We start from the raw sequence: 23,373 nt of genomic DNA, 5'->3' as shown, positions 1-23,373 counted from the left end.
TATTCCCAACCCCAACTCTGATTTTGAAATAAATCTCTATTCTCAACCTTAATTCCTATCAAATATAAAAGTTGTCCTTCATCCCTCATCCCCGATAGAGACTCTAACCACAAGGACCTTAATCTCAAAATATTTTTTAAAAGCTAATTTACTTAAAATAAAGGTAAATTTTAAAATATAAATAATATTTTAAATGAACTTTAATTGAGCCAGGGACTTTAATTGAGCCGCGGACTCCGTTGCGTCGGGTATATGGCGGGGATGGGAAAAATTGCCATCCTTAGACTTATCCTCTAAATAAAAAACACGTGGCAAGTTAAGTGGGTTTTTCTACGTGTACGCCCAATTCCTCGGACGTAACACGTAAACGCCACAGCGGCGAGATGGGAAGCGTGGGGTTGGAAAAAATAAAATTCAGTGTGGCGCTCGCTCGCACACTCGCACACTCGCACTCGCCGAAAGGAACGGGGAAATGTCGAAAGGACCTGGCTTTTGATCAAAATCTCTCTCAATTTATTCCGAAAAGTAGCGACCATTACGAAACTACCCTCCTACGATGCGGAAATAGGACTGCCCTTCATCGTCATATACCTCCGTATTTGCAAAAACAACAAATATACCCTTCTAACCATTTCTCTCACCCTTAAATACCCTTCCCTTCATAAAATCTTCTCCATTTCAACCTCTTTCCATCACAAAAACCCTGATTGCTGTTATTTTAGTCTGAAAGGGCTTTGAATCTAAAACATTCTTCGCGGGAAAATTGGTGATATTGCAAATTATTTGATAAATATAAGTCACGAATGCGATACCCATTTACCATATACAGGTAAGCAATAAATAATATTATTAGTACCAATCAGGTAGCATTTACCTCATGAACAGATTTCCCACAAGTAAAAATTTATGTGTGGAATATATTCTTAATGTTTGATTAGATGTTATATAAATAAAGTTTTTATTCGTAAAAATGAAGAAAAAAGAGTAAAAAGAAGGAGCAAGAGAACTGTAGATGACAATATTGATTTATGATAAATTAAAAAATCTTAGTTTGACAATATGGGCTTTAAATCTACTTCATAAACACTCGAATTGATATAACAACGAGATAATATTTGTGAAGCTCATCACCAAAAATTTAAAAATAAAAGATAAAAGAGTAGGTTAAATGGGGTCACATTAAAAATATTAAGAAAAAATAATTAATCAAAAAATAAGAAAGAAAATATGGCTGATTTCAATCAAAAAATGTTTTTTTATGTGGGGCCCTCTAAATGAAAAAAATATCCAACCATCCATCATGTAGTTTTTTTTTTTTTTTTTTTTCGAGAAAGAGATGTAGGGTATGTTTGGACCCGGCTCCATCAATTACCAAAGCAAATTAGGTCTTTTAAAAGACTAATTAGATGAGAAGAAAGGAGGGTAATTTGGTAAATGTGGAAATAAGAGGGGAAGAGGATTATATTTTGACGTAAATGCCCTCTTTTTAGCCTCTGCCCTAGCTTTTTCTCGCAAAAGCATTCGGAAGCCCTTCTTCCGCCCATTGCCCCTGCAATTCTCAATCTCCCAACCTCTACCCTTCCCTCTTTCAGGTATTCCTCGTTACCCGCCAAATTCCTCCTTCGGTTTTCAAATTTGTTTCTCTGCGTCTTCGCTTCTGCTCTTTCTTCTCTTCTCCCTCAAAACCCTAATCTTGGTTTTGGGGTTTTACTTTTGTTTGATCTTCTTAATTAGATCTCTATCAGATTATTCCCTGTTTCTGACCTTCGATTTTTTTTCTTGCTATTGTCTTTTTTTTTTTTTTTTTCTTTCTGCAGCGTCTACCCAATGGAAGTGCTCCAATCTTTCGAAGCAGTTTCTGTTGGATTGAGAAGTCGTGTTTGAAATTAGGGTTTTTTGGGTTCTTTTTTCTTTTCTTGTGGGAATCCGTTTTTTTTTTTTTTTTTTTTTTTTCTACCGTGGTGATATATTTGCCGGAGTTTCCGTATTGCTCGAGCTTGTCTTTCTCTTTTTTCACTTGTTAGTATATTTGGTTTTTGTTCGTTCTGAGTGTGGAGTTTTGTATTTTATTTCTTTGTTTCTTCCTAAACTTAACTTTCAGTTTTATTTCATGGGTTTCTTCTTTATTTGTCAGCGGTGGTGGTAGAAATCCATGTGTCAGTGGGAAAATCATAAGGGTCTCGAGGTCATTGTTCTTGGCGATTCACGGATTCGAGAAGCAAAAGACGAAGAAAAGAAGCTAAAAGACGATTACCCAGGTAGAAGCCTTCTCTCTCTCATGTTCTTCCCACTCTCTGGACTTATTTCTTTTAAATTATTTGTTGAAAGTTTGATTTTTTGAAGAAAAGCGAAGTTGTTGTTTTATTTACAATAACACTTTTGCAAGCCAGGTTTGCTTGGATAACGGGTATAAAGGCAGGATTTGCAACAATAAATTGAGCAATTCGCTTGAGAGATCGACGGGTTTTGTTGGTTGATATCTGTATTGTGAATCTGTGGTTCGTTTTTCAATGGCTAACCACGAATTGATTCTCGGGCAAAATCATGATTTAGCACTTGGACAAAATCAGCAGTTGGCTCTGGGGCATAATCATAACTTGGTTCTAGGACAGAACCATAATTTGGGTCTGGGGCAGACCCACGACCATGACTTGGATTTGGGGCAAACACACGACCGTGAGCTTGGTTTGGGACATGTCCATGACCATGAACTTGCCCTGGGGCAGTCCCATGACCGTGAATTGGGTCTTCGGCAGACACATGGCCATGATGGAAAAGAAGAGAATGAGTTAGCATTGGGTCAAAATCATGATTCTGATGCAGGTCAAGACGATGATGACATTGATGACAATGATCATGAATTGGCTCTTGCTGCACAGAATCATGAGCTGGTTTTGGCAGAGAACCATGAATTGGCTGCTACAAACAACCATGATCTTGATCAAAATTTAGAGCTGGCTGTGGTCCCGAACCAAGAGATGGGTATAGAACCTGCCCAAGATATGACTCCTCAGCAAACTCAGATAGTAGCTGCTCCTGTTCTTCAGACCCGGTCTCTTGTTTTAAGTCCAAACCACCAACTAAATGTTGGTCAAGAGTTTCCAGATGTCAAGAGCTGTCGCAGAGCATTAAGGGACACTGCCATTGCTCTTCATTTTGAAATACAGACGGTGAAGTCAGACAAGACACGATTTACTGCTAAATGTGCAAGTGAGGGATGCCCATGGCGCATTCATGCTGCAAAGCTTCCGGGTGTTCCAACGTTCACAATCAGGACCTTAAATGATCAACATACATGTGGAGGAATCACTCATCTTGGCCACCAGCAAGCATCAGTCCAATGGGTTGCAAATTCTGTGGAACATCGCCTTAGGGAGAATCCACACTACAAACCAAAGGAGATACTGGAGGAGATCCACAGGGTTCACGGGATCACCCTGTCATACAAACAAGCCTGGCGTGGAAAGGAGAGGATCATGGCTACTGTTCGTGGGTCATTTGAAGAAGGATATCGCCTCCTTCCACAATACTGTGCTCAAGTAAAGCGTACAAATCCAGGGAGTATTGCATCAGTTTATGGGAACCCAGCAGATAATTGCTTCCAACGTCTCTTTGTCTCATTTCAAGCATCAATCTATGGCTTTGTGAATGCATGCAGGCCACTTCTTGGACTAGATAGGACTCTTTTAAAGAGCAAGTACCTTGGGACTTTGCTTTTTGCCACTGGTTTTGATGGGGATGGTAATCTGTTTCCTTTGGCCTTTGGGGTGGTTGATGAGGAAAATGATGATAACTGGATGTGGTTCCTATCTGAATTGCATAACCTACTTGAAGTTAATACAGAGAACATGCCAAGGCTTACTATCTTGTCAGATAGACAGAAGGGTATTGTAGAAGGAGTGGAGGCAAACTTTCCAACAGCTTTTCATGGGTTCTGCATGCGTCACCTAAGTGATAGTTTTCGAAAGGAGTTCAATAATACTATGCTTGTCAATCTTCTTTGGGAAGCTTCTCATGCTCTCACAGTTATTGAATTTGAAGCAAAAATACTAGAGATTGAAGAGATCTCAACAGATGCTGCTTATTGGATTCGACGTATCCCACCACGTCTCTGGGCTACAGCATATTTTGAGGGAACACGATTTGGGCATTTGACGGCAAATATAGTTGAATCATTGAACTCTTGGATTCTTGAAGCCTCTGGTCTTCCAATAATTCAGATGATGGAGTGCATACGGCGGCAGCTAATGACTTGGTTTAATGAACGACGTGAAACAAGTATGCAGTGGACAACAATACTTGTTCCTTCTGCTGAGAGGCGTGTTTCAGAGGCTCTTGAACGTGCAAGGACCTACCAAGTGCTCCGTGCGAATGAAGCTGAGTTTGAAGTTATTTCTCATGAAGGAACAAATATTGTGGATATTCGCAATCGATGTTGTCTGTGTCGAGGCTGGCAGCTTTATGGTTTGCCCTGTGCCCATGCTGTTGCAGCACTTCTCTCCTGCAGACAGAATGTTCATCGCTTCACAGAGAGCTGTTTCACAGTTGCAACATATCGCAAAACATACTCACAGACCATTCATCCTGTTCCAGATAAAAGCCTCTGGAAAGAGTTATCAGAATCTCAGAATGGAGAAAACAAGACTGTTGAAATTATCATAAACCCACCCAAGTCACTTCGGCCACCAGGACGACCAAGAAAGAAGCGAGTTCGTGCTGAAGACCGTGGCCGTGTGAAACGAGTTGTACATTGTAGCCGTTGCAATCAGACAGGTCATTTTAGGACAACATGTGCTGCACCTATATAAGTATTTTTTTGTTGACAATCCCCTATATTAGCAGATTGGGGGTACTTCCATTCTCTTGTGCAAATAAGCTTAGGTCTGTTTAATATATCTGCAGTTTCTAATAGTTAGTTTTAGTGAAATTAGAGCTAGTAAGGTGGTTCAATTTCCAGATAAAGCTTCATAATAATAAAATGATTTTGAGGATTTGATTCATCACTTCAACTTTTTTTTTTTTCAAAATGTGTACAGTTTGATGGTCGTAAAATTTTTCATGGTTTTATTTTCCTACCTACTTCACTCTTAATGATTTCTGTTCTACATTATTCATTACATGGCATTTCATATTTGTAACCGGTCCTCAATATTTTACTTGCAGCATTCTATGAAATCTAAAATGTGATATTGTGCCTATTTTCCAGACCCATAGTTCTTTATGCTTTAATTAAGTGGTCTTATTTTTTGAACATTTACTTGATGCTTTTGTTACATACGACATTGTACATGGTTATAATAGGCACATGGCATGTCTGTTCAGATTATCCGGTCATAGTAAGGAACATATCCTTAACAGGCTACATCCTACATTGAAACCTTTGCTTCACTTTCTTTGAGTAAACTATGACTATGAGTTAATTGTTTTCCCAATGAAGTGATGAAGGTGCAAGACCTCTGTAGATGAGGATTATACAAAGCCAAGCAACAAATATTTCTCATCTTATGTTGGACTAAATTCAAACTGTTCCCTATTCTTGATCCTATGATCAAGAACATTTGGATTTTTAACTTTGTTAAATATCATGGCATTGGGGGGGATTCTTTGTACTATGCCAATCTTATCCTATGTGGCTTTTGTTGTATCAGAGGCTGGGACTAATAGTATTTCTGTCATATTTTTTGACTTCGTTTGCTCATCTGAAGTACTTGGTCCTCCCCTTTACAGGGAAGTAAGATTGTACTACTAATTGTTTTCGTTTAATAAAAACTTGTCATTACCATAAAAGAAATTGGCAAATGCTGTTTACTTGGCATGTGTGAGTATTTGACTTCGTTCTGTATAAGGAAAACAATAGGTGTATACTCTATAGGTGCACATTTTAATAGATGAAACAACCAAAGCGGCTATTCTTCACAACTTACAATGAATCAATTTGGTTACCAGTTTCCACGTTGAATCAGTTCAGAAGGCTTTGAGTAGCTCATGGGGCTTTTTTGGCAATCAGTAAATTTAGATTGGTTCATGGTGGATTACTATGCTAAAATAGTATGCTAATTTTTAGTATTTTTTCTGACATTACTTACAGATAAAAAGTCTTGCCCTTTTTTTAACCATGAAGAAGTTAATTCCGGTTCCACAATTTTGTATTTTATTGTGCTTCTTATTGATTTTGTCATGTCAAGTTTCGTCATGCTCCTCTGACTGCTATTTTAGGTATGTTATTGATAGTTAAAAAAAATATCTTAGTATCGTTTGTCCTTGGTCTTGCAAATAATTCTGTTTTTTCATACATGATCAGGTTGTCATGCACAGTTTGCTAAACCATTGCAGTTTTGATGTTTGTTTTTACATAAAAGCAGTGCTATATAGTAACTTTTTTATGCTATGATTCTCTCTTATCCACGTAAGTGGCCAGACAGAGTTCTTTAGTTGGAAATTGCCTGTTGTCCTTGGATCTTCACCTGTATAGTGGGGTGGTTAAAATCTTAAACTACTTCATGCATGGCCCATGCCTCAAGGATATATGATCAAAAGCAGAAAAAAGCAGTTTGACAAATAGGGTTAATTCTGTGCTGGGTTCTGACTCAGCTTGCTTGACATGTTGCTGGATGTCATACTTGTATGTTGGAACTGATCTTTGTGGTTCTTATCAGACTATTTTGAATTCAATGTCATGAGAGAAGAATAACGTGGTAAAGGAAATTTATTGATAAATAGAAAGCACCAAATACAGACACTAGACCCACACCCAATACAGCACACACAATCCACTATTTACAGATGAACCCTAAAAAAAAGGGGTTCTAGCTGATAAGGGCAACTTTTGGGCCCTAATATCAATAAAAATAATCTTTTTAACATAATTTCTAGAATAGGCTATTTTTTTTTAAATATCAAATAAGGGCATGATCACTGTTCATCTCCTTTTTCCCCAGACCACTGTACAAATCTCCACTTCCGATATCCTCTTCTCTTCTCTGCATCAGAATAGAACTGCAATGAGTTATTCTTCTGAAGCAGCTAGAAGAATACATGAAACACCATACTAGGTATACGAACAAATCGGTGGTTTGGTTCAAGGTACTAAACCTGTTAGAGGTATCTGAAGCAGTTTTGAATGTTATTAAAGCCTGAAAAATTGGGATTAGAAGAGGTCTGAGTATGTTAAGTAGAGAAGCAAGATATATATAATGAAATGCAAAAACACAAGAGTGGGTTTTGCCATTTTTGTTTGCAGCAAGCCAACAATTACAAGGGTGAACAAAAAAGTAGATATCTGTGATCAATATTTATTAATCTTGGGAGATATTTGTTCGGTGGTTTGAAGGAGAAAGGAGATGTACAGTGTTTTTGTTCCTATTTTAATAATTGTTTGAACAGTGTTTTTGTCCCTATTTGATATTTTTGTTCCTACTTGATATTTTTAAAAAGATTATTTTTATTGATATTAATGCCCAAAAGTTTCCCCGCTACAATCCCAAAAAAATGTAGAAACTTGACCAAAAAAAGTTTTGCTCGAACAGAAACTCCTATCCCTGACTGCTAACAAAGCAGCAGGTTACTCAATAGCTCTTGCTTCTGTTTGAAACATCTTATCCCCATTCAGGCCGATTCCAATGTTAAAAACAGGTATTCGGCCCTGCTCTTTTTCTCGTCCACAATTCTGCCATTTTTTGCTTAAAGATTGAAATCTTCTCGGGGTAGTTCCTGTAAAAACCAAATAATATTCTACACGGGTTTGATTCCTCAATATTAAAAATAGCATAATTTCTTGATTTCTAAATTGCCCGGGCAATTTCTATGATAAGGTAAGATAGATCTCGATTTCCTTCTCTACTTGTGGGAATTCATTCACAGCTGCAGCACTGCACATACAAACAAAAAAACCCGAGAGAGATTCAGAGTCAGGGACATCCTCCTTGAGAATGGGAATTGGAAAATATAGGCTCTGAGAGAGCTATTCAATGCGAATACAGTGGAGCACATCACTCAGATACATAAGTATTCTCAGATCAGTGAAAACAGGCTGATTTGGAAAGAGAAAAACAGCTACCTATTGCGTAAAATCGGGTTACAGATGTTTTACCGACCAAAACCCCTCATCATCACAACCAGCTGCTCCTTGGAAAGTCATATGGAATACAAAACTTCTTCCAAGGTTCCACTTATTCATTTGGAAAGTGATGAGGGCAGATTTGGCCCTCCGGTGGAATTGTGACACGTGGCACCTCGTAACAATTAGGCAAATACCCAGTCAACAAACTTACGAAGTTGGTGACCCACCCGGGCACTAGTCTGGCCGGCCTGGTGCGACCTACGCGCGGCCTACGCGACCTGCACGCGGCACGCGCGATCTGCGCGCGGCCTGACGCGCAGCACGCGTGATCTGCGCGTGGCCTGACACGCGGTCTACGCGACCTGGCACGCGGCTTGCGCGACCTGGCACGGCCAGCGCGACTTGGCTGACCTGGACCAGCCTAGCACATGATCCGGCCAAGTTGCCCATAAGACGCCCATCGATAAACTTGGCGGCATACATACCCCACGAGCTCGGTAGCTCACCAGGGAGATCACCAAAGAGCCAGGCAGCTCAGTAGAGCTCGCCACAAACAGTTCGACAGAGCTTGCCACAGGCAGCTCGCCCCAGGGAGTTCGCCCCCAAGCAGTTCGCCCCTAGATAGCTCGCCACTTGTAGAGAAGTTCGGTACATGAGTAGTTTGGCGTATCGCAGGAGGATCTCCTGCCTGACGACTTGGCCTAGACACTGACCCGCCGACTGACACAGGCGCCAACCTGACGACCTGGCCCAGACACCGACCTGCCGACTGACGTAGGCGCCGCCCTGACAACCCGGCCCAGGCGCCGACCTGGCCGCCTGACACAAGCGCCAGCCTGACGACCTCGAGGAGTTCACCACCGTACCTCGGTTCTGGCAAGATGTGACAAGTCTTACCGCTTGGAGGCTTTTCACCCACCTAACCCGCGAGGACTCCGGTATATAAAGACCTCACCCCCCAAAGGGAAAGAGGATGAAAAAAGGGAAGTAACCCCTGCTCTCTAGCTCTCTCATATTATCTTCAGAGCTCTCTACAATCAAAGTGCTAACTTAAGCGTCGGAGAGCCCCCGCTAGGAAAATACCCCCAGGACCTCTGATTCAGTTCTCGCAGGTCCCTTAGCTCCTGCCGCCTACAAAGAGGAGGAAAAGGTGGAGTTTTCGCAGGTCCCTCAGCTCCCGCCACCTACAAAGAGGAGGAAAAGATGGAGTTCTCGTAGGTCCCTCAGCTCCCACTACCTACAAAGGAAAGAAGACCGCCTCATGCTGAGGGCAGTTGGATTGCACCACACCAGGGAACTCCACTATTCTCTAAGTCACCGGTTGCCTAGTAGGGAGTTCGCCACCAGGTAGCTCTCTGCCAGGCAGTCCCCACCAGGCAGTTCGCCACCAGGCAGTTCGCCACCAGGGAGTTCGCCACCAAGCAGTTCGCCACTAGGGAGCTCACCACCAGGCAGTTCGCCACCAGACAGTTCGTCACCAGGTAGTTCGCCCCTAGGCAGTTCTCCACCAAGCAGTTCGCTAGTAGACAGTTCACCACCAAGTAGCTCATCACTAAGGCACGGCACCACCGGGTCAAATAACGAGATACTTAGCCAAAAAAATTCACGTCACAAAACATGATACATGGCCGAAAATGTTTACATCAGAAAGCTTGTTGGAATGGAATAAAAACGATAGATAAAATGATCTTTCTCAAAGAACAAGATCAATGCTGCTCTCTATGCAATGAGGAAAAAGAAACATGGCAACATGTGTTTTTCTCATGTCATTATGCCAGAGCTGTGGCTCCTTGCCCAAATAGGAATAAACCCAGATGACCTCCAGAATAGGCACCTTAATCAATATCTGCAATACTGGATTGAATCTAAGCTAAGCTACCTCCCTATAGCTAAGCTACCTCCCTATAGACACTCAGAAGAGCTACATTGCAAAATTTCTTATTCTTTTTAGGCTCATTTGAGACATGGGAAATGCAAAAGTCCATCGCCAATTCACTTCACACCTAGCCCAGTTACTTGAAATGGCCGATTCATTTATGAGCCCAGGTCCACATTTAGCAGAGAAAACACAAAAGAAAACAGTCTCTTGTCAACAACTGGACCACTTGATATTTACAGATGGAGCCTTCAGAATAGGTACAGGAAATGCGGCTATTGGTTTCATAATACTAGCCGAGGACTTATCAGTTGTGCATGCAGAAGGTTGAACAGTCAAAGCTTAATCAGCAGCCCAGGCCGAATGGAGAGTAGTAATCGAAGGGTTAAAGGCAGCAAGCACGCTTAAAATCAGATCGGCTTTAGTTTTTTGTGGTTCAGCGAATGTGGTACGAGCTATACAGGAAGAAGGTGATGTAGAATGGGACCTGTTACATCTCAGAGATCAACTTTGAAATATTTTGCTTGATTTTGGTAATATATGTATAAATCATATTAGCAGAACAGCAAATACTGCTGCCCATGAATTCGCATACAATGCATGTAAATATAACAAACCCCTAGTAGAGAGTAGCAGCAGCAATCCTATATGTAAATCGACATTGAATGATCTCTCCTTTGTCCACTCTCTCTCTTTTAAATTTACATATTCAAATTGGGTTGGCATTTCTTCACCAATTTTTTTTATCAATAACAGAAATTTTCATTGAATTCAATTACGAAAATATTACAAACAAGCGGATGACTGCATGAGCAAAGAAAAGAAAAGGTGTAGAGTTAGAAATAAGCTCACAACAAAGAATTCCTAGCCCATAAGGAATTTGCAGTTTTTTCACCCAGCTGTACTTTATCTCAAAATCTTGCTAACCAGTTGAACTTTTTCCTCTTATTGCTGTATTTTCACATGCTAGGCTTATCTTCCTTTAACTAGCTAGTTTACCACCACCTCTGAGTCATCTTCGATAATCAGCCTCCTAATATTCAGGTCTCTTGCCTTTAGACTCCCTTCCAAGACTACTAATATCTCTGCCGTAAAAGAGTCACCCTCACCAACTGGGCAAGAGAAAAGGGCTAAAGCATTTCCTTCCTCATTTCTGAAAATTCTCTCAATACCTGATAGCATTGGATTCCTAATGCTACTACCATCAAAGTTCAATTTTATATAACCAGTAGGAGGGGGAATCCAAGGACTTATGACCCTTTTATCCTGGGCAGAACTTGCTATTTTTTTTTTCCATTTTCTCAACAAATCATTCACAATAAAGTATGAAAACAGGTATAGGGATTTCAACCAATGTGCTAACCTTATTGGATCAGCTCTATTAAATTCTCAGCATTCTTCTCTTTATCCTCGGTGATTTTAACCTGACACAACTAGGGAATAGAATGGAACAAAATTAGACCTGAGATACATTCCGCTTCATTCCAAGCAATCATATTCTAGATGGACCGAACCCTATTAAGGCTGCAAATGGATTGGATCGAATGGACACAAGGAAGATCTAAATTTGATTTGTGTACATTCATATTCAAGCCGAATCTCATCCATCAGATTTGAATTGAATTTGGATTGCAATTTGATATTGAATATCATTAATAAATTAAACTAAAAATGACCAAGATATTTATATATAATTAATAAAATGATTTAAAAATGATTTTGATATTGTATATCATGAGCAAAATATATTAAAAATAAATTTTATGAAGCGTAAATCAATAACTCTTTAGTAAGGGCACAACATTTAATCCAACTTTAGACAAATAGTGAAACAATACATTTTAGGTATATACAAATATATACATTCAAGTCAAATCCAATTGAACTATATCAGATTGTATAGGTGTGGACCCATGTTCGATCCAAATATAAACGGATCAAATTCAAATCACACTTGAAGAATCCATTTTATATTCCAAATCAGATAATCAGATACCATTTATAGACATGCAATATAGATATTAAATAAAATAAGGGAATTGGATCCCCCACTTGGGCATGAATCCTGCTATGCATTTTTTTCAGTGGAACAGACTATGATACAAACATGTCAAGGAATTGGATCTTTCTTCTTCTTTGCATTACATGGCAGACATTACGGGTAGGAGTATCAATTGGACCAGATTTGGTCCAATCCAATCCGATTAAATATGAGTCCATTAAAGATGGACCAAGTCCCAATCCAACTTATCAATGCTCTGGAGATTTTGGACCAGTCCAGTTCAATGTATGGACTGTACAATCTGTTCAAATGTGTTTTGATTTAGATTGGTTCCAATCCAAACCTGGTCCATTGATATACTTGTATTCATATCTTCTATCAATATGAATCAGATATTGGTTCAATCTGGCCCAATCCAATATAAAAATCTATCATGATGGATCAGGTCCAATCCAATCCAATAAATACTTTGGACCATTAAATTTGGACTGGACCAATTCAGTATGACCTATAGGTCCATCCAATCTGTTCAGATTCATTTTTATTTAAATGGAATCCTACCCAAAACCGGTCCATTGACACCCCTGCGGACTCAGGCTATTACTTGGTGTAATGGTAAAATCTTGAACTAACAAGCATGAGAATGCAGACAAAATTTGAGGTGGTTAATTTGTGCAAAATAATATCAGAAACTTAAGGTTGTGCTCAGTCCATCCCTCCCAACACCCCGATAACTGGGACAGGATCATGTGAGGACTGCACTGTCTACCCTTCCCAAAACTCATGCAGCATTCTTGTGGATTTTTCTACTGCTGCACAAGGGTTGGATCTAATATGCTTGCAGATCATACATTTCTTTTAACAGTGTAGCCCATAGGAGAAGAATCTGGATCTGCTGTGAAGTGTTAACAGTAACAAATGGTGTAAGCCAATGGTAAGTTGCCTATCAACGTTGGGCAACCATCCCCTAATACGCACATTGACCCGAAATTTCCAGAAGTCCAAACAGCTACCCAACGCTGATGGCAACACAGCGTTCGCTTACAGCAAATCCCAGCTCCAGGAGAATGAACATTTTTCCCATATCATAAATTTTAGTAAATTTGTTCTTAAAACAACCTTGTTATTACTTTCAGGCAATGTTGTCAAAATCTTACGATTCACCTTGTGAATCACGAATCCTAAGGTTTCGATTTGAATCTTTTGTATAAATCATTTTTGATGATCTGCAATCCGGTTGGTCTTAGTTGCCGGTCATCTTGCCTTTGACAGAGCCGAAGATGCCTAAAACAATGAAGAAATTGGAGACTTTCGGGGAGGAACCCGGTTGGAACACTCCGAAGCTCAAGTCAGTGTTCTAGAGAAGGCAGGAGAAAATGAGACTTCAAGACCAGAAAGCACAAAATATCACATACCTCATTTGGAAGATGGGGGCCTTTTATAATCACCCTGTACACTCACTCCCATACTTCTGCCAGATCGGACATCATCACCTCCGCCAGATCGGGTGTCATCATCCCTGCCAGACGCCAGTTCGGGTGTCATAACCTCTGTCAGTTGCCAGTTCGGGTGTCATAACCTCTACCAGTTGCCAGTTCGGGTGTCACAACCGCCACTGTCCTTGTCAGGGCCGTCTCTGCCACATCTGAGATGGCGGTGGCAGGTGGCCATTGGAGGGCGACTGTCATGTGTTGGACCCCTAATAAGTCAGGCGCGCCGCCTCCATTTACGGGCTTCCTGGGCTTCAGGTACGGTTGTTCAGTCAGGCGACTTGGAGCCGAAGTGGTGTGCGAGGTGAAGTCTTGAGTTCGGATAGAAGTGTGGCTCGGATTGGCCTGGGGTGGGTCAGCTCGGGTTTTTGCCCTTTGAGCTCCTTGTAAGACTCAGGACCTCTAAGGGAGAGCTCGGGTTCTTCCTTGGGGAGCTCGGGTCGTGGGTTCCTTCTGTTTGGGGGAGCTCGAGACTCCTTTCCTCGGAGCTTGGGTTGTGGGCCCGCTGCTATGCCGAGCTGGCGCTTCTGCCAGGTCACTCTCGGTTGCTTCTAGTGTCGCATGGCCAAGGGGTCGGGCCAAATCTCCCTCCATCAATTGCCCCCCACTCCCCGTGCTCGGGGTCCTGACCCGGCGTGGGGAGTTCACGGGATGACGGGTGGATTGGCCTCATGACGCTTTGGCCTTGGTTTGGAGCTTCTCCGGTCTGACCTACTTGTGTTTTTGGCCCGATCAGGGTCGGCATGGTTCGACCAGGGTCAATCCCGGGTTGCGTGCAGCTCACACGCGGATGCCAAATGGTTTTAAAATTTCAAACATCGAAAATGCGCGCTAAACTGACTTCTCCTCAGGAGGCGTGCAGCCGGTTTTGTGGGGAGCCGTTGGATGGTTTTGATCTTGGACATTGATGCGCGAGTATAGTGGCTATAAATAGTGGGGGGCCCCTGGTCACTTTCCTTCTCCATTCTTCAGCATTCATTTCTTGAGCTCGCGCCCAAGGCTGTCAGCTCATGTCATTTTTCATAGTCCGGTAGCTTTTCCCGGTGAGTCCTCATCCCTTTTTTTGATTCAATGTCTAGCTCGGGTAGCTTAGATAGTCTTTTGGGGGGGGTCAGATGCTAGTTATACAAACCGAGCTACTGCCCCTGACAGCCTTAGTGAGTCCGAGGCGGGGCCCGAAGTAGAGCTCTAGGAAGAGCTCGAGTTCAAGCCCATAGGCCGAGTCACCTCGGGTAGCTTGGCATCCACCTCTCGTCGAGGTCAGGTGCCAGACAAGTTCGGGCCTTCCACTATGACGCCCGAGAGGCTTTGGTCCCTTGTCGCTTAGTACAACCTACCCGGGGAGTATACTTACATTTTACCCTCGGGCAACTTCCCTTGGGAGCACGGTCCGGATGAGATCGTGATATTCCAGGAGTAACTTGTTGCCTGGCTGCGCCTTCATTTCCACCCTCTCATCATCGAGGTCATGAATCACTTCGGCGTTACTGTTGGTCAGCTCCACCCGAACTTCATTCGTAAATTTGTTGGGACCATCTCTCTTTGTATCGAACACTGCCTTCTCTTGGACCTGGAAATATTTTCCGCCATTCTTATGCTCAAGAAACAAGTGGGTCCCCTGCCTGTGCGTAGGTGGGCCTACTACTTGTCACCTCATCCGAGGTTCAAGCTCTTGCACGATCTTCCAAATAAGGTCACGGCATGGAAGTGGGACTACTTCGTGGTTCGAAGTGCCATGGGATGGTCATTTTCTACCGAGTGGGCATTGGTTGTTCCTGACCCCGGTGCCACGTTAGATGAAGAAACAGTGAAGGGCCTCCAGGACTGGGCCCGGCTTGGACTCAAATTCGAAGTGTACCTGACGGAGGCCAAGCTTATTCAAGTCGGTCTGAGTTCGGGTAGGTTTCTTGCTCAGAGGCTTGCTTTTGCTTTGATTTTATTTCTGTCTTTTGACGTCGAGCTCCGTTTTGCAGGTGTTATGGAGGCTGAGAAGACTCGAAGTGCGAACTTGTTTGATGGTATGAGGAGGAGGAAGCGAGCTGCTAAGCAGGTCCGTGCTGATCCTTCCCGGGTTGCGGAGCCCGAGGCACCGAGAATGGAGCCTCCTGGGGAGCCCGAGGCGGCCCCTCCATTTCAGGAAGCGGCAGGGGTCCCCTATGCCGAAATAGCTTATACCCGAGTTGTGCCTTAAGGCTCGGGAAGTCAGGATGAGATTGGGAGCGTGCTGACGCCGAGCTACGCTCTCCGAAAAAGTAAGAAGGCTACTTTCCCTGAGGAGGTCGCAGCGTGGGCCGATCTTCCTACAAATCTCATAGGCGCTCGTGCTGCATCTCATGCCATGGTGATAATTCGAAGTTGTTTTTTTTTTTTTTACCGAGCTGATTTGTTCTTGTTCTGGCAGGTGAACTTCTCTATCCACGCTTTGGCAATCCAGGCGGAGAGGGGCTTGAAGCGAGCACAAGCTGCCGAAGTGGCTTCCCGTGCTGTGCGAGTCGAGCAAACGAGGTCTCGGAGGGACAAAGAGGCTTTAGGAATGGTGGTGAAACACATGGCAGACCTGAAGTTGGACCTGGAGCATCAGGTCAAGTACCTTCAGGATGATATCAGGGAGAAGACTGAGATCTTCTCTCAGGCCGTCGAGGAGGCGAAGGTGAAAGCCATTGAGGATTACATCATTTCGCTGCGCTTTGATGGCATGATGGTGGGTTCGTACAGAAGGGGTTTCAAGTTGAGTCGATGGATGATAAGGAATACGTACCCCAAGCTCGACATTAGTGCCATAACTACTTCGCGCATCACTTAGGAAATAGCTGCCGCAGCTGATGATGATGCGGACTCCCAAGATGAAGTGGGACCTTCGGGTATTATCAAAGTCCCTTCTGAAGGCGAGGAAGATGTACCTCTGGGCATGTGAGCTTGTTGCTGTTTTTTTTTTGTATGAAATGTAAACAAGATTATTTTGCAATGAATAGTCCCCCTTTTTTGGCAAAGTGTTGGGCAGTCATTTTCTCTTTTCGCCGAACTGACTATGTTGCTGAACTGCTAGACTTAGGCCCCAAGGCGAGTTAACATAGTAAGGCTATACGCCCGACCTGTTCTCGGCCCGGGTTAGTTAACAAGCTGAATTGGGCCCTGGGCTATGCACCTCAGGATCCCTACTCGTGCAGCTTGCTTCGTTGATGAGGTGCCAAGGTCATCTTTAGCTCGGTATTCTGGCCCTTAGGCTCTGGTAGTGGCTCATGACCTGCTTAGTTTGATAACTTATAGGTAATATCGTCTTAAGTTGACGATGTTCCATGCCTGGGGTATCTGTTTACCCTCCAGGGTCTCGAGCTTGTATGCTCCCCCGAGTGCTCTCTTTACTCGGTAGTGTCCTTCCCAGTTCGGCCCGAGTTTGCCAACGTCAAGCTTAGGTACCATGATCTTGTGAAGAACCAGGTTGCCAACGTGAAAGTTTCGTTTCTTAACTTTGGTGTTGTAGTACCGAGCTACCCTTTGCTGGTACACTGTGGTCCTGATGTATGCGAGGTCCCTCACCTCGTCAAGTAGGTTGAGGTTGGTACATAGCTCGTCGTTATCAGTATTGTCATTGTATTCTTCCAACCGAAGTGAGGGGATTTCGATTTCGGCTAGGATGACTGCCTCCGTGCCATAGGTGAGGTTGAAGGGAGTTTCTCTAGTGGCGGTCTTCTCTGTAGTTTGGTATGCCCATAGGATATTGGGCAGCTCATCTACCCATAACCCTTTAGCTCGGTCTAGCCTGGCTTTTAGTCCGCGGAGGATAGCTCTGTTTGTGACTTCTGCCTGACCGTTTGCTTGTGGGTGCGCAACCGATGTGAAGTTTTGTCGGATCCCCATTCCTTGACACCACTCTTGGAATTTGATGTCCTCGAACTGCTTTCCATTGTCGGAGATCAGCACCCGAGGTAGCCCGAAGCGGCACACGATGTTCTTCCAGAAGAAGTTCTGAACGTTTCAAGCTGTGATAGTTACGAGAGTTTCGACTTCAACCCACTTGGTGAAGTAGTCTACTTCCACTACTAGGAACTTCCTTCCTCCTGTTGCTGGTGGGAATGGCCCGAGTAGGTCGATACCCCATTGTGTGAAGGGCCACGGGCTGGTGAGGTACTTGAGGTCGGCAGTGGGCTAGTGGTGAATATTGGCGTGCTTTTGGCACTTCTCGCACTTCTTGACTAGCCCGACGGCGTCTGCTTTCATTGTTTGCCAATAGTACCCATGTCGTAGTGTTTTCTGGGCAACGACCTTGCCCCCCAGGTGTCCGCCACATAGGCCTTCATGAATGTCGTAGAGTACGAGCTCGACTTCGGGAGGTCGCAAGCAGCGCAGGTAGGGGAGCGTGTAGGATCTTCGGTACAACCGTTCGTCTATCATGACGTACTTGGCTGCTTGGCGCTCTACCCTCTTGGCGGCGTTGCGGTCTGCGGGAGGGTTTGATGTAGCAGGAAGCTCGCGAGTGGATCAATCCAGCTCGGTTCTGCTTGGGCGACAGAAGCGACCTCCTTTGCCCCCCGGAGAATGCTAGGCCGAGGTAAGTCTTCTATGTACATAGTTCTCATGGTGTTGTCACTGGTGCTGGCTAGCCGAGATAGGGCGTTGGCCTTAGTGTTCTCTGACCTCGGGATCTGCCTGATGAAGTGTGACTGGAAGCTAAGCAGAGCCTCTTTTACCTTTTCCAAGTAGGTGATCATAGTTGGCTCGCGGGCTTCGTATTACCCTGTAACTTGGTTGACCACGAGCTGGGAACCATTGCAGATGACTATGTGTTTTGCCTTTACGTCTTGCGCCAGAGCTAGCCCGGCTATCAGCGCCTCGTATTCTGCCTCATTGTTAGATGCCGCGAACTCGAAGCGTAGCGCGTACTCCAGTTTTGTGCCACTCGGACCGTGGAGAACTACACTGGCTCCGCTGCCTTGCTGATTTGAGGAGCCATCTACGTGAAGGATCCAAGGCTATTCATCCCAGTTCACGCTCGGCCTAACCAGGAGAGATACCGAACTGGGTGCGACCTCACGGGGCTCAGACTCAACCGGCCTGGGAGCATTGAGCTCACCCAAACTGGGGGTCTTGTGCTCAACCGGGCTAAGGACCTCAGAGCTGAACGTGCATTCAGCAACAAAATCTACCAAGGCTTGAGCTTTGATAGCGGTTCGTGGCTTGTACTAGAGGTTGTACTCACCGAGTTCGATGGTCCACTTCGTCAATCGATCGGAGACCTCGGGCCTGAGTAATACTTGCCTCAAAGGTTTGTCGGTGAGGACGATGATGGTATGGGCTTGGAAATACGGATGGAGTTTGCGAGCCGCAATGACCAGTGCATAGGCTAGCTTTTCTATCTCCGGATACCTCGTTTCTGCTCCCTGCAATGTTTTACTAACATAGTAGATGGGTCGTTGGACCCGATCTGCTTCCCTTACCAGTACCGAACTGACCACTTCGTCGCTTGCTGAGAGGTACAATTCTAAAACATCACCCTCTTTGGGCCAGGTCAACATTGGGATACTAGTAAGGTATCTTTTGAGATCGTTAAACACGAGCTGGCATTCTGGGTTCCATTTGAACCCTTTTCTTTTCATTGCCTTGAAGAAGGGCAAGCAACAATCTGCTGATTTAGACATAAAATGACTCAAAGCGACTATTCTGCCGTTTAATCTCTTAATCACTTTTACTTTTTGGGGTGGTCTCATATCTAGGATGGCTTTTATCTTGTCCAGGTTGGCCTCAATACCGCGTCGGTTGACGATATACCCTAGGAACTTACCCGAGGTGACACCGAAGACACACTTGTTTGGGTTTAGTTTCATGTTAAATTGACGCAGAATTTGAAAGACATAATGCAAGTCTTGTATTAATTCATGCGAAAACTGTGTCTTGACGACCATGTTGTCTACATAACATTCTATCTTTGTGCCAATTAAGGGCTAAAACAGCTTATTCACAAGCCTTTGAAAGGTTGTCCCAACATTTTTTAGTCCGAAGGGCATAACCTTGTAGAAGTACAGGCCAAACTCGGTTATGAATGTGGTTTTTTCCTCGCCGGACGGGTCCATCCTGATTTGGTTATAGCCCAAGTAGACATCCAGGAAGCTTAGCAACTCGTGTCCCGAGGTCGCATCCACTAGGCGATCGATCCTGGGGAGGGGGAAGCAATCTTTTGGGCAAGCTCGGTTCAGGTTAGTGTAGTCGACGCACATGCGCCACTTGCCAGTTGCCTTTTTTACCAGAACGGGGTTGGCTACCCAGCTCGGGTAATGAACTTCCCTTATGAAGTCTGCTGCGAGGAGCTTCTTGACCTCCTCATCGACTGCCCTCCAACGTTCTAGGGCTAAGTTGCGTTTCTTCTGTCTAATGGGTCTGACTATAGGGTCAGTATTGAGCTTGTGAGTTATGAGCATAGGGTCTATGCCGGGCATTTCTACCACGGACCAAGCGAAAACATCTAAGTTACTAAGTAAGAATTGCCATATGATGATGCGCAATCCGGTCGGTCTTAGTTGCCAGTCACCTTGCCTTTGACAGAGCTGAAGATGCCTGAAACAAGGAAGAAATTGGAAACTTCCGGGGAGGAACCCGGTTGGAACACTCCGAAGCTCAAGTCAGTGCTCTAGGGAACGCAAGGGAAAATGAGAGACTTCAAGACCAGAAAGCACAAAATATCACATACCTCCTTCTTTGGGAGATGGGGCCTTTTATAATCTCCCTGTACACTCACTCCCATACCTCTGCCAGATCGAGCATCATCACCTCCGCCAGATCGGGAGTCATCATCCCTGCTAGACGCCAGTTCGGGTGTCATAACCTCTGTCAGTTGCCAATTCAGGTGTCATAACCTCTACCAGTTGCCAGTTTGGGTGTCACAACCGCCACTGTCCTTGTCAGGGCCGTCTCTACCACATTTGAGATGGCGGTGGCAGGTGGCCGTTGGAGGGCGGCTGTCATGTATCGGACCCCTAATCAGTCAGGCACGTTGCCTCCGTGTACGGACTTCCTAGGCGTTAGGTACGATTATTTAGTCAGGCGACTTAGAGCCGAAATGGTGTGCGAGGTGAAGTCTTGAGTTCGGATAGAAGTGTGGCCCGAACTGGCCCGAGGTGGGTCAGCTCGGGTTTTTGTCCTTTGCGCTCCTTGTAAGGCTCAGGACCTCTAAGGGAGAGCTCGGGTTCTTCCTTGGGGAGCTCGGGTAGTGGGTTCCTTCTTTTCAGGGGAGCTCGGGACTCCTTTCCTCGGAGCTCGGATTGTGGGCCCGCTGCTGTGCCGAGCTGGTGCTTCTTCCAGGTCACTCTCGGTTGCTTCCATGTGTCGCATGGCCAAGGGGTCGGGCCAAATCTCCCTCCATCAAATTTCTATAAAAATTTTGTACTTTTTGTTTGAATCCTACAATTTCATTCATAAATCTTACGATTTCTACGATTCACTATAATTCAAATAAATTCAATTAAGAATTAATTCTATAATTTATCATTTTTTTGGTTATATTTAGTATTTCCAAGGGAGCCTTTTTTAAAGCCGTTACTAGAAAATGATTTGTTTATTCTATTTAAGACTAGAAAAGAAATTGAAATTATTTTCCATAATATGTAGATCAAAGAACCATTGTATGTGGATTCATTTGATTTTCAAGCCCAAACTTGATTATATCAACTTAGTCTTCTCACACTTTCATATAAGGGTAAAATACTTAAACTACCCTTACGTTTTCTTAAGTTTTCTGACAATGGACAGGGAGACTGTTATGGAAACTGGAAAGATGGAAAAACTATTTTACTCTTCATTTTTCTTCAAATTTTCAAAAGTGTAATATTTCTTCAAATCTACTCCTGTTCAAAGCCTGAACCTTACCATCAATCTTGCCTCTGAGTTTGTCCAACTGGGAACCACGGGTCAATAATGGGAACTGATGGAGGGTGATTTGGCACGACCTAGTAAGTAGAGGTCACATGGACACGATCAGCTTGAAGGATGACAACTCAGCGAGGAGAGCCCGGTCAACAAAAGTTTGAGCTCAGGTATTTTGTCACCTCGACCCAAAACTACCTCGGCGTAGAGTCGTCTCAGCATAAAGGCACCTCGGCACCCAATTTATTTCGGGGCCAAAAAACCGAAGTATCAGTTCTTGGCCAAAGAACCGAAGCACCACGTAATCGACTCCAGAAGCTTCTCCAATGAACTCTGAATTTCCCGGGATCACGACGCCTAATAACAGGGCTCATCCTCACTCCGCCCGAATTGGAGGAAAGGGATAAACCTTATCAACTGGCGCATTTCTCAACTTTGAAAATGGAACGGATCTTATCTATGCAGCCCGGAAATCCCAAAGCCTTTTTGTAAGGTTCATGACTACTCAACTATATAAGGGCATTGATCCTCAAGGTGACGGTACACGCGGTTACTCACATTCAAGCTCTCTAGCATTCATACTTAGCTCACAAACACACAGATTACTGACTTAAGCATCGGAGCGACCTCACCGGGTCCTCGACCCCGGTCCCTCTAAGCACTATTTTGTAGATTAATCTCACCACGCGATTATGTCCAGGCAGTTCTCCAGCTAGAAGCTTCTAGATCGTGCATCATCAATTGGCGCCGTCTATGGGAACTGATCAAAAGGTCATCCCGATCCCAGTTGTAGTTCTAGTTTTTGCTCCAACCTCAATGGATTCTTCCAACAACATCGGGAAAAACATCGAGATAAATGTCACCGGGGGGCAAGATCAATGACCAACCCTCCCCCAAGGCCCCATGGTATGTATTGGCCAGTTTACTATTCCCCTTACAACTTCAGGGGTCCTGTCACTATCTGTACCATAGGTAGAACTGTTCATGGGCCGGGTGGCTCGACGGGTCGGCCCGGCCCGGCTCGGCCCACGGACGGGCTTAAACAAACATATGGGCCCATGGGCTTAACATCGGGCCAAAAAGCCCAACCCACAATAAATTCGAGCTGGGCTTGGGATTTTCCAAAATAGCCCGGCCCGAGCCTGGCCCGGCCTGACCTATAACTAAACCTAAAAACCCTAGTCGAAGACCCCCTCTTTTTTCACCTCTTTGCCTCTTTACTTTCTTTTTTCCAACCGAACCATTCTTCTCCACATCCTCCACAGTTCTCATCCTCACACTCTCAAGCAGCCACACAACCGGCGAGGCGGCAAACGTTCACCGACACAACCACTCCGACGGTGAGTCCTCACTCCTCTCCTTCTCTCTCTCTCTCTCTCTTTCTCTCTCTTTCTTTCTCTCTCTAACTCTCTCGTTCCTCTTCTCAAATCTCACTTCTCTTTCAAATCTCAGACACCGGCGACGACAAGGCGGCGAATATAGGCACCAACGAGTTCTCTCTCTCTCTCTCTCTCTCTCTCTCTCTCTCTTTCTTAGACGTGGACTGATCACTGTTAAACTTAAAATCGCAAGTCACAGCTCATAGACCACAGTCACCGCGAACTCAGTTTCGGCAAACACAATCATCGGCGAACACATTCACCGGCGAACACAATCGGGCTTCGGCCTTTTTATCAGAGCCAGGCACGGGCCCAAGTTGTAGGCCCATTGGTCGAGTCGGGCCAGGCTCGGGATCAAGCCTAACAAATTTTCATTAATGAAGAGTAAAAGCCCAGTCCGAGCCTAGCCCGGCTCGGCCCATGAGCAGGTCTAACCACAGGGCACCACACAAATGAGCGTCCTGCTCCCCCTAGTGGGTGTGACTTTCTCTGAGCCATCCGTGGTCCCGTTGGAGTCGAGCACTCCCAATTTCATGACCTTGTTCAGTGCGTCCGGACGATATAGGTCCAACAGTTTCAACAATATCAGTAGTACTACCTATACCAGCAGTATCAACAGTAGTTCCCACCACTACAACCGAACCAGCAGCCAATTCCACCCCGACACCTAGGGTTGCAACTGGGCCAGAACCAAAACCCATCAGGGTGAGGGG

General features: G+C 44.5%; 1 protein-coding gene across 2 annotated transcripts; it reads left to right on the top strand.

Annotated features, from left to right (window-relative positions):
• Positions 1 to 1,493: 1,493 nt before the first annotated feature.
• Positions 1,494 to 5,003, top strand: LOC148864890 (uncharacterized). 2 transcript variants are annotated; one of them, XM_088974323.1, is made up of 4 exons: positions 1,509 to 1,592; positions 1,818 to 2,019; positions 2,135 to 2,258; positions 2,391 to 5,003. In XM_088974323.1, exon 4 carries the CDS (start codon positions 2,511 to 2,513, stop codon positions 4,806 to 4,808), a length of 2,298 nt encoding a protein of 765 aa, XP_088830449.1. In that variant the 5' UTR covers positions 1,509 to 1,592; positions 1,818 to 2,019; positions 2,135 to 2,258; positions 2,391 to 2,510; the 3' UTR covers positions 4,809 to 5,003. The 2 variants fall into 2 exon arrangements, with proteins under 2 accessions (XP_088830448.1, XP_088830449.1); XM_088974322.1 differs by lacking the exon at positions 1,818 to 2,019 and having other exon boundaries at positions 1,494 to 1,592.
• Positions 5,004 to 23,373: the final 18,370 nt, after the last annotated feature.

Source organism: Nelumbo lutea, chromosome 3 (genome assembly GCF_056320005.1).
Source record: "Nelumbo lutea isolate HS-2025 chromosome 3, American lotus-T2T, whole genome shotgun sequence".
NCBI lineage: Eukaryota > Viridiplantae > Streptophyta > Magnoliopsida > Proteales > Nelumbonaceae > Nelumbo > Nelumbo lutea.
This window is presented reverse-complemented; position numbering and strand designations above follow the sequence as displayed.